At 47.2% G+C, this 12,552-nt stretch overlaps 2 protein-coding genes across 27 annotated transcripts in view; one reads left to right on the forward strand and one right to left on the reverse strand.

Annotated features, from left to right (window-relative positions):
* Positions 1–10,116, reverse strand: part of HMBOX1 (homeobox containing 1) — a 153,003-nt gene extending 142,887 nt beyond the window's left edge. For 12 of the 22 annotated variants that reach the window (XM_084829459.1, XM_084829457.1, XM_084829458.1 and 9 more), the window contains exon 1: positions 6,854–7,145. The gene's annotated coding sequence lies outside the window, so the exon portion shown is untranslated. The other 10 variants (XM_084829439.1, XM_084829440.1, XM_084829437.1 and 7 more) reach the window with 6 other exon arrangements.
* The window catches only part of INTS9 (integrator complex subunit 9), a 92,787-nt gene continuing 87,662 nt past the window's right edge, over positions 7,428–12,552 (forward strand). For all 5 annotated transcript variants that reach the window (XR_014787010.1, XR_014787011.1, XM_084829434.1 and 2 more), the window contains exon 1: positions 7,428–7,504. Coding sequence is in view for 2 of the 5 variants with exons in the window: in XM_084829434.1 (XP_084685560.1) it covers positions 7,496–7,504 (9 nt within the window). In the remaining 3 variants the exon portion in view is untranslated. The remainder of the gene's footprint in view (positions 7,505–12,552) is intronic.

Below are 12,552 nucleotides of genomic sequence, written 5' to 3' on the forward strand. Positions count from 1 at the left end.
TGTCTGAACCCAGCCATGCTAACAAATGATTGTTTGTTAACCATGAACAACCCATGAAGAGAACCCTTGGTTTGTTGTTGCATTGTGAATTGTGGTTTGTTTGTGGTTAACAAACCATGGTTTGTTGTTATGGCTGAGTTCAGACAACACAACAAGCCATGTTTCATCAACAACCCACACTCAACCTTGAACGTGGGTTATCATGTTGTGTGAACCCAGCCAGTGTGCGTGTGTAATTGTGGAGACTTTTACAACAATGGAGTCCACTCTACAAACAGTGTGAGCACGAGTGATCATACACATGGATCCAATCACCAACGGATCATCTTATATGGCAGGGATAAATCCTGCATGCATATAATTAATAAAAGTTATGAACTGGGATACAAATGCAAAAGAAAAGAGAAGGCATTCAAAAGTTCAACAAAGTGAGCGGGGGGAGGGATGCTCCATTTGGTCTAAGGCAGGAGTGGACCACCTCTTCGTCCCCAAAGGCCACATATGATGCTGGCTTGCGGGCTGCACACACATGTACACACACATACAGACAGATGCATGCACGCACGCACACATACACAAGGGATTCCGACAGAGATTGCTCTTTCCTCACTGCTAGTGGGGGTGGGGGGATGGACAGGGATGATCTGGATGAGGATCTGTGGTGGAGGGAGCAGAGAGTACAGCGAGTGGGGAAACTGGCAGGGGGGAATTCAGTGGTGGTTGTGAGGGTCAGGGCATCCTTATGGGCCCACAGTAAAGGCTTTGGAGGGCCGCATCTGGCCTCCGGTTGTGCTCTCCTGGTGTAGGGGCCAGCTTGGTGGCACATCAGCTAGCAACAGTTGCTTCCACTGGGCCCAGTTGAGAGTTCATGTGCGGACACCAGCTCCAGCTTCTGCAGCTAAAGACTCCAGCTCCCAGGAATAACAGTGGCCTGTTGCTGGGGACATGTGGGAGGGCTGCCTTGCATTCACAGGAGGAAGAAAAGTGTCTGCCAACCTCACCACCCTCGGAAGGAAACAGCGCACAGGCCCAGCACCCGATAAGCACTGCAGAAACGAGCCTCTCCTATCACGGGACTGAGTCAAGCCCTCTGCGGTGATGTGAGCCCATGAGGCAGCAGTTTCTCTCCCTCTTTTCTGTCAACCTCTCTTCTTACAAACAACTTTAATTTTGAGCAGCAGCATCCATGGGCAGCAGAACATCCCACAGAACTCATCTCGGGCTATTTTTTAGGAAGGCGGGCTATATTAAAACACGCACACACGCACACACACACACACACACACACACTAAAGACACAATCCTATTCATGTTTAGACAGAAAAAGTCCTACCGATCCCAGCATGCCCCAGCCAGCGTTTAGGACTGCACCTTAGTAAACCCCTTTCTTCTCCCAAATCAGGGACCAAAGCACCGCTTTAACAGCCACCTCTTCAATTAAGGGCTTTAAAAAAATCCTGCTTGGTGCCCAAGCACAGGATCCGACGTTGCTTGCATTATACTCCGCATTAATTACTCTGAAGTGATGATATCATCTCCTGATCCTGTACTCACAATCGCTTAAATCGCCCACGGGCAGGTATCGAAAGAGTGATGGAGTGCACCTTTTTCTGCCAGACTGTGCAAAACAAGCCAGTTAAAGAGTGCTAAAGGAGTCACTCATCTGTAGTTGAAGCGCTTTCTCGAGGGCACGCCCACGGAGCAGGGAGGTTGCATCCCCGGAGGAGGCTGCACAGCTGCAGTCCTAGGCACACTTACTTGGGAACAAACCCTTTTGAAATCAGTGGGACTTACTGCCAAGTAAGCACACATACACCCGTCTGTTCATTCGTTGCTCCTCACAGACTAATTCTACCCAAGAATGTGAAGGGGGCAACTCATCTGTGTTAAGTGATCTTGCATACATGCCCACACGGGTGGAAGGTCATTGGCCCAGACATAGGATATCCATGTCTAATGCATGCTTGATCAATGCCTGCCCTCCCTCTTCCTTGAAAACCCGCCAGAGCGCAGATTCCACAGGACTCCCAAGCTGCTGCTTCTATCTCTCATTCCCCTCCCCATCCTCAACTAATTTTTAACATCTATTTGGTGACAATGTGGCACTCGGTGCTGTGCAGGAGAGGGGGAGATGATACGCTGCCACTACTCAATGGGCTTCCAACCCACATCGGATGGACTACAGACTGTTGCATTTCAGGTCTGCATTTCAGAGTTTATACAGCCCTTTTAATTCTTTTGGAACGTTGAGATGACTTGAAAGCTGCCCCCACCCACAATTGGGGAAAGGGGGGTTATATGAAAGCTACTAATTAAATAAGAGAGAGGGGAAAATATGCGTTGGAAAGAAGATGCCGGATGAGATGGACCTTTGGTCTGATCTAACAGGGCTCTGCTTATGTTCTTACAGAAGAGGCTGACGCATTCTAAATGCAATGAACTAATGTATACATATTTCAGCCTTTGCCAACCTGGTGCCCTCTAGATGTGTTGGACATACAGCATAATCCATACATGGCGCTTTAACATACAGAAGTACAAAGATCGGGGAAGGGGGGTTAAAGAAGTGCTTCAAGTGAGGGGTTAAGTCGGAATTTGGAGGGAGAGTTCCAAGCATGGGGCAGGAGCAGCAAAGGAGAAGCTCCTCCATGACAGGTTGGAGAATGCTGGCAGTTGTAGGACTTCTCTGTCTAAACATGCATAGGATTGCATCCTCATGCCATTACAATTTGCAAAAGTCAGCCTTAGCCATCTGGGGTTATGCATCAGGCTCCAAGGTATCACAAATATTTTTATCTTCCCCATAAGCCGTAGCAAAAAGGAAGTTTCAAGGCAGCTCAGAAAACAATGGTGTTTGGGTACAATTCTCAAGGTCGGGAAAATATCTTCACACGTTAACAAGGCTTTTTTGGCGACTTCAGTTCACAGCCAGCTTGTTATTCAAACAGCTCACAGTAGACTTTCACCAGCAATTGGTTTCTCATGATGAGCCTGGCCACTCATCCCAGCAATTCTGAATGTGACCAACAATGGTCATTATTTGCAATGACTGTAAACTGCGTTGGGTAGACCCTCCCGATGGTCCAGCACACACTTTGCCTGCAGAAAACCCCACTTCACTCTGTTGCGTCTCCAAGTAAAGTATTTTATGTAGCCACCAGTAGCAAAGAACTCTACCCAACACCCTGGACAGCCACTGCCAGTCAGTCGACTGGCCTTCCTTCCTCAACCTGGTGCCTCCAGATGTGTGGACTACAAAACCCATTGCTCCCACAGGAAGGCCAGAGTAGATAATGCCTGGTTAAGTAGCCCCATGGTCTGACTCAGTATAAGGTGGGTTTGCATGTTCATCCAACAATAACAATGCCAAACCAGTCCCATACACCCCATCAGAAACACAGAATTAGCTTCTTGGCTAATTCAAAATATGATTTCTATTCACAAAGCTTTCTCTGTGTCTGTCTGTGTGCATGTGTGTGTGTGTGTGTGCGCACATGCATGCGTGCGTGCATCTCCCCCGACCATGTTCTTTAGAGGAGAGAGAAAGATGAAAGATTTATATGATCTGAATAGAAACCAACCCCACAGAAGTGAGCTGGGGTTTTCCACTTGAGTTTGGGGACCCTCCTTTCAGCTTTCTTTGACCCTAGGTGCTGTTGTACAAGCAAAAGGAAGCTACCCAGACTTAAGTGGAAAACCCCAACTCACTTCTACAAGGTGTCCCTTTTAAGCACCTTCAAGGAAAAGTCCTCTTTGGGCATGATGATGTTGTAAAAAGAAAGAATACTTCCAAAGCAGCCTCCCTGGTCCCCTCCTCTATAATTTATTATTTTTACTCAATGGAAGATACAGAGGACTTTTAAAAATGACTCATTTAGATTACCAGTACAGATCAGGACAAGCAACAAGGCTTCACTCTCAATTTCACCTTCTCACCTTTTGGGACAGGGACACGAGCCTAGAAAATAGCAATACTACAACTTATTATTATTAACTATCAGTATTATTAAAGTATTTATGTTCCACTCTTCATTAACAAATTCCAGAACAGTGTATAAAATTCATTTAAAAATTAAAATTGAAATAAAAATCCAAAACAAAACAAAAGAAGTCTGAGTAAGGCATTAAAATCAGCAAATGCTTGGCTAAACAAATAAGTTTTTAACAGGCACCAAAACACCATCAGGGTCATACTGTAGGGTGGAGGGAATTCCAAACGTAGCATTAGTACAGATCTTTTGCATGATCATGGCATTTCATATACATTATCTCAGTGATCCTTACAAACAACCCTCCAAGGTAGGTCAGCATTACTATCCTTGTGTCACAGATGGGAAGAGCTGTAGCTGAGAAAAGGTGGCTTGCCTAAGGCCACTTAGGTTGCCACCCTCACTACCTGGGAGTAATTCCCTATTGAACTCAATGAAACTTTCTTCTGAATCGGCCTGTATTGCATTGTGCTGTAAACGATTTCATGGCTAAAATGGGATTTGAGCAAGAGATTTTCCAGTTACAGCTCAGTCTCTTAAGCACCACAGGACATCTGCTTTCATTAACTTGCCCAATAAACCCAGGGCTGGCTTGGATTTGAAACCAAGGTTGCTTCCAGACGAGGCTTTTATCACGCCATCAGCCTGCCTCATTCATGGAATTTTACAGGAGGTCCAGACGACCATGACTTCCACCTGCAACCCTCCTGGGATTTCTCACCACTTCTTCTGCGTTTTTTTGTTACTAGTAAAGAATCCATTGCAAGGAAAAGCCAGAATAGCTGAACAATGAGTTTTGACTGGTAGCACTAGGAGCCCTCTGGCTGGAACCACCTGGAGTCTCTGAGGTCCAAACGCATAATACCACAATGGTTCCTTTTTACGCTATCCTTGCATAGTGCCGGAAAGATAGTTCAAAACTATAGCACTGAATGTTGAAGCACTAAGTTCCTGAGAAGCAGGGACGGGATGTGTGTGAGTCTGACAAAAACCCTCAAGCATTCGCATCAAGTTTTAAGGGCCTGAGATATTATTCCAGACCAGCCCCACAAAACAACATGCAGACACTGGCCATGCACAAAACAGGCCTGATCCGGCACATACATAAGCTGATGCCTTCCAGTTTCATACACCTCCGTGGAGCCTAATCTAAAGCACTGAACTCTTCTGTATATTCCAACAGAAGGTCTCACCCCGCCAAAGATCTGGATACAGCGACAGTTAAACACATTCTACTTGTCATGCTGTTCTGTTTGTAAGAGAGTCATTCCCCTCTCCCCACCACCACCATTGACCCCCAACTCACAATATAGCCTGGGGCACACCCCAGCATCTCGACTTCTCCCTTTGCCAAAGACCCATCAGCTACTTCTCTCTCCTCTGGAAAAAAAGCCCCATCTCCCTTTTCAACCTGTGCACATTTTGCGTACTAAAATTCTCAGCACAATCACATCCCCAAACCCAACAACAAGCTCATGATAACAGCTCCTTTGGCAAAAATAGTGTGTAAAAACACACACATGCAGACACTCCTGCCCACAACTCAAGTCAGACAACTGGTTTTAGTGTAATGGAGGCAATAGGACAATTAAAGTTTAGTTAAAACCAGGAGCTTAGTTTTACTGAAGCAGTGGCTAAAGCTGCCTACAATGTGAGCATCAACTGCCTCATTCAGTACTGGGATCAATTCCCCAGCAAAACTGAGCAGAGATGAAACCAGATCTCTGTTCTCCTTTTTATACCCATTCCCCATTTCGGGGGGGGGGAGAACCACCACCCAGTTGAAGAGAACAAGCACCCTGCAAGATCATCAAAAAGGAATCCATCATCTGTCCCTTCTAGAAGATCCCAGGCAACATAATCTCTTTTGCACGCTGTCAAATAGTCCAGCAAACCCAGCAATAAAGTAGCAAGCACAAGCCACCCCATTATCATCACACGTCAGCCGTATAAACCTCACATATTGTGCAAACCAGAATTCCCATGGTGTTCACACGGAATGTGGGAGACCTGCAGATCTGCCGTATCCCTCTTTGACTTTTCTCATGCCCTGAGGGATCACCACCTTGACCTACGCAAGAACACATTTGTTGGGAAACAATCGTGTCAGACCAGGGTGTCTCTAATGAGCTACACTTAATGCAATGATTCCCCGAGCTCTGTTATGGTAGCCCAACATTTCCAGATGCTTGGAAAAATCCTAAACTCAAAGCCAGGACATCTCACACCCTTCTTTCCCGCTTTGGGGTAATTAATCCAGAAACACCATTTGTTTCTATACTAACCATCTCTCAATGCAGATCAGAACAATCACAACTTGATCCCTATCAAAAAGATTGTGGGGGGATCCAGACTTTCAGTCTGCCTGGGCGCCAAAAGACTGGCTAAAGTGAGCTAACTAATCTGTGATAACTGATCTTGGGTAGGCAGCCAAAGAGGCATTTCATCTCCCTCTCTTTGCCTGACACGATCAACAGCTTACATTTCAAGGGGAAAGAAGGGGGAACGCACAGTGCTGTTTCAAAACTTCTCACCAAAAACAAAATAAAAACAATTACGAAAAGCTAGTTAGAGGGGATTTTCCTTCCCCTTCAGCTCGGGGCGCGGGGGGGGGGGGCGTTTTCTCTTCCTCTCTCGGTTCTAAAATTCTCACGCCCCACAAAGTCACTTGGGGAGCATTTTTAGAGGGCATATTTTGCCCCCTCCCCTTACTCCCAAATGCAAAAATGAATTCCTGCAGCCAGACAAAAACAAAAGAGGGAAAAGACATGCCCCACTCAATTTTTGCAAGATCACTTATGTCCCTCCCCCCTCCCGCCCAAAACTGCCCAGATCGCGCCCTCCCGTGCCCAAAACCCACTCACCTTTGGGTGCTGGCAGCTTTCTCTCCACTTGACCATTGAAGAGCAGAAGTTGGGGGTGGCTCCCAAACGTGAAAAGCAAACAGGGTTTTTTTAGGGGGTCTGCAAAATAAAATGAGGGGGGAAGCTTCTGGGGATGCAAAATGCTTCAGGCTCCCAGCCCCTGCTTCGCCTGGACGCCCCTAAGGAGAGAAAAAGCCCCTCCCGCTCCTTCCTGCTCCCTTTTGGGCTCAATCAGACCAGACTGACTGTCTTTGTCTGTCTGACAAGCGCCATGTTGATATCAACATCCAAGCTCCCACCTGCTGCCGCTGTGAGACCCTGGGACTTGTAGTTCCTTCTTCCCAAGCGTGACGGGGCAGAGCCGGCCGCTCAGGACTACGACTCCCGGCGTCCTCCGCCCGCGCCGCCACGCCAATGGACGACCGTAGACGGGAGAGCGATGAGGGGGAGCGGGGCGAGGGGACTACAATTCCCAGCGTGCTCTCCGGGGGGCTGAAGGAATGGCTGCCCATGACTTCATTCTGGGAGGGGAAAGAGGGAGTCGGACACAGGGACGGACTACGCGCCCCAGGATGCCTTGGGGCAGGGTTAGGCCCGGAAAGAGCCGGAGGATGGCCCGCGCTAAATAGAGCCGGGTAAAGCATGAAGCTGGTGAGTTGGGCTGGGTGGTGGGGGGCTGAGTGGAGGAGGTGGGGGAAGGACATGAGGGGGGCACCCATTCCCCCGAACGTGTTACAGTGGGGGAGGGGGGCTGCAGCCCCTAACCCATTGGGGGGTGCTCTGATGAACCCTAATTAGTGTTTAAAATAATTCTTTTTTTCTTTTCCCCCTCCCTGAGAGTCAGGGGAAGGGGGCTGGCTAAGGGTTTTTATTTCTAAATTTAAAATGTTTTATTACGCTTGCATTTAAAACAGGAACGACGTGTGTGCCAACAAATTCGAGGGGGGGGGGTGAGTGGCTTTTTAAGCCTGCATCTGCCACTCACAGGGAGCAAATTCAAGTCTGGGCCAGAGCTGAGCTCCACCACCTGTTCCAGCGCTACAGGCCTCGGCCTTGAAATCGCTGGGAACAGCAGAGAATAGCGTGCCTTTGAGCATATGCAGAATTCCTTTCACTCTCCACAGAAGGCCACAGCAGTTTGTGTATTGGGACCCCAGGCCAGAGGTCTGATAGGCAGGCAGGCAGGCAAGCAGGAGCCCCTTTTAGATATGTTTTTTTTAAACCGCATTGGAATGAGGGTGGGTTCCCCTTGAGCTCTCTTACTACCTGTTACTCATATTACATAACATTTTGTTAAGTGCCAGCAGCTCTGCAAGGGCTGTGGGGAATTCAGCAGCGGCGCAGTCTCTGCCCCGAAGGTTTACAATCACGCAAGTTCTGGAATAAGTAGCCATGTTAGTCTGTTACTGCAAAACCCAAAAGAAAGGAAGAAAAAAGACTCTTGTAACTCCTTAAAGCAGGGGTGGGGATCTTGTGGCCCACCAGATGGTTTGGCCTACCTCCCATCAGCCCTAGCCAGCATAGCCATTGTTGAGGCATCATGGGAGTTGTAGGCCACAAATTGCCCACTCCTGCCTTATCATGGGACAGACATTATTTATTTGAAAATATATCCCAGATGTGGGCAGCCATGTGGGTTCTGTGCCTGTGGGTAGGGCCAGAGCTGGGACTGGACTGGACATGGCTAGGGCTGGCATCCCCTTCACACGCACCCAGCACATGACCTTCCCTCCATTAACACACGCACTTGTGCTGTGTCGCTCTGGCTGATGGACAGGGCTGGTGTCATGGGTCAGCATAATTGGGCAGCTACCGAGGTCCATGCCCCAAGAGGGGGCCATGGCCTGCTACTCATTCTCCTTGCTGTTGCTGCTTGTTCACCTGCCCTATCAGAGAGAGAGAGAGAGAGAGAGAGAGTGAGCAAGCAAGGAGGAGCACTAACCTCCACGCACCTTGTCTTCTCCCTCTTGGAAGTGGGCAGAGTGGGTCCAGAAAAAACAGCAAGCAAATGAGCTTTTGTAGAGTAGATGCAGGAAATGTTATCTGCCAGCTGAGAAAACACACCCAGTCGGCGAATAGAGAGGGAAAAAATAGTTCTAAATAGTGGAGCCAGAAGGCCATGAGATGCAAGAGGTTGAGCCTGGAACATTTCTATACCTTTTAGTTTTGCACAGAAATATTAAAAACTGTTGCCTTTTGCAGTTCCCTGCTGTTTTGATCTATTCCCGGGTGTTTGCCAACACAGGATAACTTTGCAAGTTGCCTCTGTGACTCTCAAAAAGAAAGTGTAGTGTTTTTAGCTGTACAGCTTGATTCTAGGTGTGTATTCTCAGAAGCAAGTCCCACCCAGTTTGGTGGGACTTACTCTCAAGTAGACATGCATAAGATTGCAAGTCTGTGGGTTCGCCGTGGGCAGCTGGCTGGCCCCTGTGTGAACAGAATGCTGGACCAGGTGGACTGTTGCTCTGACCCAGCAGGGCTCTTCCTGTGTTCTTATGATTGCAACCTTAGTTAAAAAGAAGTATTCATAGGCCCTTTCCCTTGTCTTCCTCCCCTGCAACCAGGCAGTTAAGAAATAATCTAGGCAGCTGTTACTGAAAACATCCTGGTTGGTTCTTTAGGCCTACGTTGTATGATGGGATGAAGGCTGGGGTATCTTTGGTGTACATACCACCTCTGAAGTTCCGAAAGTGTGTGTGTCTGGGGTTGGAAGCAGGCACATTTCTCACTTACATTGATCCTCAATTCTTTAGTTAGAAATCCGAGTTATTTTAATTGGAACCAGTGTAATTCGATTAGGATTGGAGTGTAAGGTTGGAGGGACCATATTTCGGAGGCAGAGCACCTGCTTTGCATGTGGAGCGGCCAATCCTGCTATATCCAGGTAGGGCTAGGGAAGAATCTTGCCTGAAACCCAGAGAGCCGCTGTCAGTCAATGTCAACAGTACTGGGCTAGATGGACTGTCAGGCTTCCCCTTATGTCCTGGACCCCTGAGCAACCACTTCAGGTTCTTTTGCCTCCTTAAGAGTCCCACCTCCCTTCTTTTACCTTCCCCTTTCCAATAATGTGGGGTTTAGGCTGTAGGCGTGGGGTGATTGACACTCTAGACACAAGGTTTAACCACAACAGTTTACTAGTAACTTAAAAGCAAGCAAATCACAACTAAACGTGTTTACACAATAGAGCTGAGTGATCCAAAAGGCCTTAAGAGAAAATAAAAGTTGCAAAGAGCAAGTTCCTTTACCCTAGCTGTACTTGAACTTTTCCAGGCTGCTGCTTCGTGCTCCCTCTTCAGGCTCTGGCCTCCCTCTTTTTATACCCTCCTCCCTCAAAACCGAAAGTACTGTTTCAAACCTGAAGAAATGACACTTAGCTGGGGAAATGAAACTGAAACTTAACCAGGGAAAGGAAACCACTCCTGTCAGGGATAGCCCCTCCCAACAAAAAACTCCAGGCCTCTAGGCCTGAGCTTTTTCTTTTCCTTGCCTCTGTAGGCCTCAAACCTTCACATGGGCCAAGGCAGATTCCTAAGGGTATGTACACAAGATCACCTCAGACTTAAGACCAGTCTAGTCCAGCATTCTGTTCACGGCGGCCGGCCAGAGGCAGGACATGAGCACAATAGCACCCTTCTGTTTGTATTCCCAGCAACTGGTATTTGGTATTAAATAATGACTAAAACTGTGAGCTGTGAACCAGAAAGTCCCTGGGTTCAGATTCAAATGTCTCCTTGGCCCCAGAGTCCCCAGCTGGCCTTAGAAATTGACAGTGTGGGGATTATGATTCTGGCCTACCTTACAAGGTTGTTGGTAAGGATCACAGAATGTGAAGTGCTTTTAACAGTAGAAAACCAGTATAGAAATGCTTACTCCTATTCAGACTAGGAAAGCTATCATACACTCTGTATTTTGTAGCTTTCAAACGAAGAAGGGTGGAATGCTTGGCTGTATGAGCCTCATTTTATTTAGCCACGACACACACAAAAAAAACCTCTGGGTCTCTCTCGCATGCTGTTTGTGTCATGTATGAGATTTTATTATATTCAGTGGTCTATAGATGCCACAAATAAATAAAAATATGTGAATACTGTTGAGGGCTGTAAATTCAGGACAGATACAAGGAAGTACTTCTTCACACAACACATAATTAGCCTGTGGGACTCCCTCCCATAAGATTTGTGCTGATCAGTTTAAAGGAAGATTAGACACATTTGTGGAGGATAGGTCTAATGCAGCTGGCTGAGAATGATGGGAGTTGCAGTCCAACATATCTGGAGGGCCTCAGGTTGGGGAAGGCAGGTCTAACAGTATCTGTTAGCCACTGTAGCTAAGTGGAACCACCTTAATCAGAGCAAGAGCACCAGATGCTGGAACAACCAGCGGCCGTAGGGGGTGAGCTGTTGCCATCATGTCCTGCTTGAGGACTTCCCAGGAGTATCTGGCTGTCCACTGTCAGAAACAGGATACTGAACTCGATGGACCCCCTGGTTCTGACCCTGTAGGGCTCGTGTTAACGCCAGTACAAGAGACAAAGTAGAAGGAAGCTATTTTAAAATCCAAGGTGCTTTCTCACTTAAAACAAAAACGAGTGCAATTCTCACACACGAGAACTTTTTGCATCTACACTAAAAGCAAACTGAACTGCTGTCGCTTCCCCATAGAACCCTGGGATTTGTAATGTTGCAAATATGATAAGAATTCTTTTGCCGATGTGCATTGATGACAGCACAGAAATAATCCAGAGTCCTAACTCCCACGGAGACCTACAAATCCTAGAGTTACTAATGGGAATGCTATTATTGTGTAGTTGTGAGTCTCATTAATTGTACATTTGACACTGAAAGGCTGCATTCACATTTGTAATGCTAAGCCGTGGTTGATACTAACCATGGTTTGTTGCTTTATCCATGAATCTTTTGCAGACAAGCAAACAGGCCACAGCTTTGTTTTCCCTGTTTCTGGTTTGTTTCTCTTCTGCCCATTTTGCCAGCCTTCAGAGTGGTTTCATTTTCAGGCTGCTCTTGCTGGGCGCCTCTGTTTCAGGGCAGACAGCAGTGCATTCAAGCCATGGAAAAGTCATGGTTCTGGGTTCAGACATCATGACAAGCCATGGTTTAAACAAGCCAGACTTTGCAAGCCAAGAACAAACAATGGCTTCTATTTGTGGTTTGTAGCTGGTTAACAAACCATGGTTTGTGTGTGGGGATGGGTTTGGACACAGCAACAAGCCAGATTTCAACAAACCCCATCATGGCTTAGCATTACGTGCATACCATTTCATTTGTGCTGCTGCTGCTGTTGTTGTTATTATTAATCTGGGCACAAACGCTGCCCAGAGGCTTGCAACTGAAGTTTTGCACTTTGGGGAGGACAAGAAAGGGAGGTAGGGGCGAATGAATCAGGATAAACCTCACTGATTACAATACCAGCACCCAAGCCACTTGCCAATTGAAGATAATACTTCATGCGTCTGATGAAATAGTCCACCAAAGCTTATGCCGTAATAAATGTGTTAGTCCCTAAAGTGTCACAACTCTTCCTTGTTTTTGATGAAACATAGCAGCCTTCCCCAACCTGGTGCCCTCCATATGTGTTGGAGTACAAGTCATATCATCCCCAGACAGAGGGCACACTGGCTGAGGAATATGGGAGTTGTAGTTCTACACATGGAGTTCCATAAGTTGCCCTCCCCTACTTTA

The sequence above is a fragment of the Heloderma suspectum genome, chromosome 1, assembly GCF_057233095.1.
Source record: "Heloderma suspectum isolate Gila_16-S chromosome 1, 16-S_ref, whole genome shotgun sequence".
In the NCBI taxonomy this organism is placed as follows: domain Eukaryota; kingdom Metazoa; phylum Chordata; class Lepidosauria; order Squamata; family Helodermatidae; genus Heloderma; species Heloderma suspectum.